Genomic DNA, 7,330 nt, shown 5'->3' on the forward strand with positions numbered 1-7,330 from the left:
ATAAGGAAAACAATGCAAGTCCTACGAGAAAGAAACAATAGTAACAACAAAATAATGCGATAATTAGATCACAATTAATAAAAAAAATTATGATGGATATTAAAAGCAAGACATACAATTAATGCGTAAAACCGTCAAAAAGCAAAACAACACTCCACTATCTGCTAACATTCTATCATAATTCGTGATCTCCACACCTTTCTATCTAAGATCATATCTTTGGTAAGCTAAAGTTACATCATGTCCTATCTAATTCCCTCCACCTAATACTTTTTCGGCATACATCTATCTCTTCTTGTACCCTCTATATTAAACCTCTTGCACCTCCTCATCGGGCATCTGCACATCTCCTTTTCACATGTCCAAAACATCTCAGTCTTACTTTCTTCACCATGAAAGCCACTACCACGTTATTTTAAATATCTTCAATATTTCAAATCTTATCCCGCCTAATATGCCCACACATTCATCTTTAACATTCACTATTAAAAGCTACTAGAAACACAAGGGCCAAGATCGACGGACAGAGATCAGTTTATCGGCCAAACCAACAAACTCATCGACGTCAAATTTTGGTGCCTCAAATTCGAAGAACCGACAAACATGGTTGATTAAAATCGAAGGACGTAAACTAAGTAGTTTGTTAAAAACTACATCCGTTGATTTTCTATTATTCATTTTATAGCAATAATAAAAACCGATAGACTCAATCAATTTTTCCCTCTTTTTTTATGTACCGATCTTAGCCATCGATTTTCTATCCTTCGATTTTTGCATTGTTTTTTCGCAATTTACATCTACTAGTTCTTGACACGATAACACTCTACCCCATATATTTAACTTTAATACAACACAAATAAAAATAAACAAAAAGAATAGTGTTTTTAAAACAATAAGCTAGTAAAAAATAAAGTGTGAACAGTAGTAGTTCCAAGGCTAACTGTGGTGTGAAACAGTGACAAGTATAGTGTTTTAGAGGCTTGATCCAAAGGTTTGTAGGGTCGACACCCCTAACCCCCACCCCTAGCTTTGCAATGACCACTACCCATTCACTCTCTTTCTACCCGACCATAGCTCTTCAATCAAAGCATTTGCCGGTGTGTATTCAAACCTCTCTCATTCCCAACACCAGTAATTCACCTTCCTACTCTCTCATATCACACCGTTTCCGTTTATTTTTACTTATCATATTTCATTTGATTAAAATATTTCTTTTCAATTTATCTAAAAAAGAATGTTTTTTTTCTTTTTACAATAGTTTAATTTTATCTGTCCACGTGACATGTTTAAAACCATAAAATTAACAGACGTTTTGATATATTTGATATAATTTTATTTAGAATCACAAAATAAAAAAGTCTTCTCTCTATTTTTTCTTAAATTTTGTACCAAGTAAAACTAGACCATTTTTAAAAAATTGATGGGGTATTTAGATTTGACATATTTATTAAGAAAATAATAATTGATATACTTATTTTATTACACTATTTCTATTAATTGATGTTTAAAATATTAAAATTTGAAAATTGATTAAAGAAATAACTAATTAATATTAAGAGTAAAATATAAAAAATATAATCTTTTTTATATGTTAAAAGGTGACAAATAAAAATGAAAATTTATTTTTGAAATAGTAGACAAGTAAAAGTAAACGCAGAGAGTGTTATTTGGCTCACGTTGACCAGATATATTGTTAAGAAAATTTTAATTATATATTTATTTTACTAAAATAATTTTATTAATGATATTATGAACTTCTAAATTTGACTATCATTATTATCACCATCATTGAAAATGGTGCAATGATAAAGTTGCTCCTTTCTTAATCAGATGTCTCGGGTTCTGAAAAACTCTTTTGATAAGGAGCACTTCCCCAAATAGAGTCCTATGCGTGTGCGAAAAAAAGTTAATTATTATTATTTTATGTAGGTTTTTAATACTAAAAATAGTATTAAAAAAATCTTAATAAATCTTAATTTGTTAGAATAAACAATTAAAATAAAATATTATGTTTATATATGATATAGAGGTGGAGCAAAATAAAAGGGAGAGAGTAATTATAATGACCTTTTTTGTATGCATGCTATTCCTGTGTGACATATCTCTCTCTTTCTCTGTTGATAGCAGACAGCAGCCAACCCTAATTTCATGGTCTTGTCTTAACTTCCATTCATTAACTTTGTTTATTCACTTATTTATTACAAAAAATATATGTTGGGTTTCAAAGCTTGTCATAAAGGATTTCTTTTTATTTTATTTTATTTTATTTATACACACACTTGTTATTAAATTTTAGTATATGTTATATTCTTTCCTTTTTAATTTACGTGTTGCTTTTCATTTCTATGATTAATTTAACTAGTTTTTGAAATAAAATAAAATAAGATTAATTTAATATTTAAATTTATATAAAAATGTTATAAATTATATTTTCTCTCATATTAATATAATGAAAAATATGTACTATAATAAAATATTATTCAATGTTTATATAATTTAAATCTTGAAAGTGAGAAATGCACATAAATTACGATAGAAAGAGTATGTATATAGTCTGTCTTATTAATTTTTTTTAAACAATAGGTTATCAATCTCATTTTTATGTACAAATACTTATAATTATATTTTTCCGAATGATTTTATTGTAATTTTTTATTATATTAATTGTTTTCCTGTTACAATTTGTATGATTTACTTAGTTATTAATTGTAATGACACATTTATATATTTAATATTTTAATTTTAAAATAATCATTTTATTTTAATAAAATAATTTATAATCACATAAATGTTTGTGATTTATTTTGATCATAAATTTTAAAAGTTCCTTTTTTCTTTTATTAAATTTTATATCAGATCAAATTACTTTACATAAATACAAAAGATAAACTACTCTTTTTTTCTTTCTTTTTCCTATCCTTGTTTCAAGTCCCTAGATTTATCTTGCTCTCTCTACTACCATTAGATCTTTTTTGTTCTTTCTTTATTTTTAGGGGTATATTTTTCTCTCTTGTTTAGTCATCTCCTTGAAGTGATGTCTCTCCACTAGGGTTTACTTTATTTAACTGCCTCAATCCCCACCACTCTCTTGCCCTAAAACATCTCTCTTTGCCCCTTGCATATGATCTACCTATGTTTCTTAATTAGTCTTCTCCTTTTCACAACTTTTTTCAATTTTGGTGTTCTTGTTCACTCTTCTTTAGCTATAGTAGCCTTTATAAATAAACTTTTTTGTCTTTGTGTTGTGTCCCTCTATCTCATCTTCAATCATGAGTGATCCTTACACTAATTACTTTCATGGATGGTTCAATAATTTCAACCCTATTTACCATTCTTCCTCATCTTCTACTCCTCCTCCTCATCCTTTCTCTTCTTATTATAATAATAACTATATCTTATCCTCATCAACAAATTTTCAATATTTACAACCACCACCTTCTCCTCCTTTGAAAGAACCTCTTCCTCTACTTAGTTTGAGTCCAATTCATCAACATCAAGATAATTATTCATCTACCATGGAAGTTGATCATAATAATACTAATTATAGTAAGGTAAACAAAGATCAAGAGAGCTTTGGTGATGAAGATAATCAAGATGATGAAAGTGTTAGTGTGGCACTACAATTAGGGCTTCCTAATCTAAGTCCTCATGATGTTATCTCAAGGATTAATTCTTCAACCAACAAAGAAGAAGTACAAGAAGAACATGAACAAGAAGAAGTTACTTTGGCTAATATTGGATATTCTTCAACACTTCACAAGGGTCAATATTGGATTCCAACACCAGCTCAAATTTTAATTGGTCCTACACAATTTTCATGTCCACTTTGCTTCAAAACTTTCAATAGATACAATAACATGCAGGTATGCTATCTACTAGCTAATTGTGTTACTTTATTTATTATTCAAACTTACAATTTTTTTATAATGATTTATCCTAAAAGCCTATACAGGCTAAAGGCTAAAACTTGCCTTTTGTGTTTCCATCATTGCCTTTCTTCTTTTTGTTTTGTAGAAAAAGAGAGAAAAACCCATCTCCCTAATTTGCTATAGCTACACTTTTCTAGCATGATTTTAAACCTTTTACTTTTTGGGATCGTTTGCTGGAACAAGTTATTCTGAGATTAATTACTCAGAATTGTTAGTTATTTCACAATCCAAAAATTAGTTACTTTGTGATTTTTCTAAACCAAACATAGATTAAACTTATCTTAAAATTAATCAAGAAATTAATTATTCCTCATCTTTCGTACCGAACGAATCCTTAGCTGGATTTTTGATAGGATGAAAGACAGCACTATATGGGTCCTTGTAAGGTTTGCTTTTTCTTTTCTATTTCATAACAAAAGCCACCTAAAATATCTTTATAATTTTTTCCCCTTTACCCTCCTTTGTTTTATTATTATATTTTTCTGAATGATTTATGGGGATCTGATAAATCAACCTGGTCCAACTGATCAGAACTTTGGTCAGTGACTCTCTTTATTTGATTGAACAACACACAGCTAAAATGCCTTTTGTCCTTGAAGTTTGTATTACACATAGGCACTTGTGTGTACTCAATAATTCCTAATTTTGCCTAATCTCTTAACAGAGTAAAAATAAATGTTACTTAAAAAAATTTGACAAATATTTCCTTTGAATAATAATTTTCCTTTATTTTTAACTTTTTATTTTGGAACCTTAGAATAATCCACAATCGTTGTCTTTTCGTAATATTCATAGTCAAATACTTTTTTTTCAACTTTAAGTTTTGATACTGTTTTTTTTTTCAACTTAAAATAATATCCAAAAGTGTACAAAGAAACATGCATGTAAAGTGTAAACCCACACATAGTATATGCATATACTATGAACTATAATTCTTGTATTTTTCCCTTGACAATATGTCAACTTTTTATTTTTACCTTTTCTCCCCTCAAATTTAAAATGACTACATGCAAATTATCAAATAGATCTCAATAATTGTGTGTGGTTTCCAACAAAAGTTAAATTTTTTTTCTTTATATAAGTTAAACATATTGTCAAAAGTATTTCTAAATGCAATCTTTAATTAAAGAAAGACTCTTTAGTCACAGTATATCATCACAAAATCTTATCATCAAGCTTCAAAAATAAATCCACCATATATTGAATGAAAATAGTGATTATTTCGACATGATTGCATATCAAACTCAAAACTTAATTATTTACTTGGGTAGTTAAATAATGCATTTCATAAAGGCTACAAGTTATTATAATGAGCAATGTGTATCAAATGACATGACCTAATAACTAACAGAACAATTAAATTTAAAGTCATTCTGCAGCCCTTCATTAACTTCGTCCCTTAATTATATGACCTAACACCTTGTTAATTAATCCGACTGTAGTAGCTAGTACTGGGAGAATTTCTTGATTTTCATGTAATGCTACTCGACTTAAATTATATTAATTCGATGTTTTTTTAAAAAAATAGATATTCAAAAATTATATGAAAAGTGCTATAAATTGTAATTTTTTTTGTATATCAATATGATGAAAAAATACATCAAAAATTTTTGGTCAAAGTTCTTATAATTTGATTCTAAAAAAGTATATCATGACAATTGAAAGTGGATGAAGGAAGTATCTAATACTCCCTCCGTCCCATTTTATGTGGCAACATTTGACCGGGCACGGAGTTTAAGAAATAAATGAAGACTTTGAAATGTTTACCAAATTGCCCTTTAAAAAGTAGACTCTTTTTTCTCTATCCTCATAAATGTATTGAAGTATTATTTTAAGATTAAGTGGAACCAACAAGGATAAAAGAGGAATTGTACCTTTATAAACTTATCATATAAGAAAATGTGACATTCTTTTTGGGATTGACCAAAAAGGAAATGGGGCCACGTAAAATGGGACAGAGGGAGTAACATTAATTTGCACTTCATCTGTTTTAATTTATATGACTTACTTTTCTTTATAGTAGTAGTCTTAGAGTTCGTTTATTTGGTTTTTGACTTATTTTAAGTCATTTTAAATTTATTTTAAGTTATTTTTTACCTTGCTAAATATTTTCTAACTTATTTTAATTAATTTTTGACTTATTTTAAGTTACTTTTATATTTGTCAAACATTTCTCAGAAGTCAAAAACTGATTTAAAAGTATGTTTGACCAATTTTTAAGCCAAACCAAACACCCTCTTAAACTTTGTGTCGAGTTAAACTATATCAAATAAATTGATATGCTGCAACAGATTAAATGTAGTAATTCATTATACATGCATCTTTTTGTAACCTATTTGTTGTATATTGTTAAACAGATGCACATGTGGGGGCATGGATCTCAATACAGAAAAGGACCAGAATCTCTAAGGGGAACACAACCAACAGCAATGCTTAGGTTACCTTGCTTCTGTTGTTCACCTGGCTGTAGGAACAACATTGATCATCCAAGAGCTAAGCCATTGAAAGATTTCAGAACCCTTCAGACTCATTACAAAAGAAAACATGGAATTAAACCATTCATGTGTAGGAAATGTGGCAAAGCATTTGCTGTGAGAGGTGATTGGAGAACTCATGAGAAGAATTGTGGTAAGCTTTGGTATTGCACTTGTGGATCAGATTTTAAGCATAAAAGGTCACTTAAAGATCATATTAAAGCATTTGGAAATGGACATGAAGCTTATGGTATTGATTGCTTAGAAGAAGAGGATGAACCTGCTTCAGAAATTGAACAAGACAATGATCATGATCCTTCTAATTGACAATATACATGATATATATCGCGCACCTATGGGGGATTTTTTTATTTTGTCGACTCACACAACTGATATTAATTGTATGACACTTATTTTTATCTCGCATAAAAAAAAAGTGTAACCACTCTTTTGTGAGATAAAAATAAGCTTCAGAAAACTAGTGTCAAATCGTGTGAGACACATAATAAAAAATTTCGGGGTATGGGGGAAAGTTCATTTTGAGAACTACATAATTTTCTTTCTCTCCTTAGCTATGTTGCATTAGTAAAAACCTAGCTTGTTGCTCTTGATCATTTTCTTCAGTTGCAACTTTATTGTTCTCATGAGAAGAAGTCAGCTCTCTCTATATGTTTAAAGATGTATGTTTTAGTACTTTTTTTTGGTTCCATTTTTAAAAAATATATATGTTGATTTTCCTCCTTTTGACCATGTACGATTAATTTAGTTAGGAGTATTGCTAATTACCTTTCCATTTGATCATGATAACAATACTTTTGTAGTGGTAGAGAGCTAGAGGAGCTTTGTGAGACCAACACCTCATTTTCCATAAAAATTGAAGAAGTAAAAAGATGAAGCTGGTTTCAAAAAGTTTTACTACCCGTAGGT

At 28.8% G+C, this 7,330-nt stretch overlaps 1 protein-coding gene across 1 annotated transcript; it reads left to right on the top strand.

Moving 5' to 3' along the window:
* Window positions 1-2,983: 2,983 nt before the first annotated feature.
* LOC125844461 (zinc finger protein WIP2-like) lies at window positions 2,984-7,021 on the top strand. The gene is made up of 2 exons (XM_049523775.1): window positions 2,984-3,863; window positions 6,287-7,021. Exons 1-2 carry the CDS (start codon window positions 3,270-3,272, stop codon window positions 6,728-6,730), a joined length of 1,038 nt encoding a protein of 345 aa, XP_049379732.1. The 5' UTR covers window positions 2,984-3,269; the 3' UTR covers window positions 6,731-7,021.
* Window positions 7,022-7,330: the final 309 nt, after the last annotated feature.

This window comes from Solanum stenotomum, chromosome 11 (genome assembly GCF_019186545.1).
Source record: "Solanum stenotomum isolate F172 chromosome 11, ASM1918654v1, whole genome shotgun sequence".
Taxonomy (NCBI): domain Eukaryota; kingdom Viridiplantae; phylum Streptophyta; class Magnoliopsida; order Solanales; family Solanaceae; genus Solanum; species Solanum stenotomum.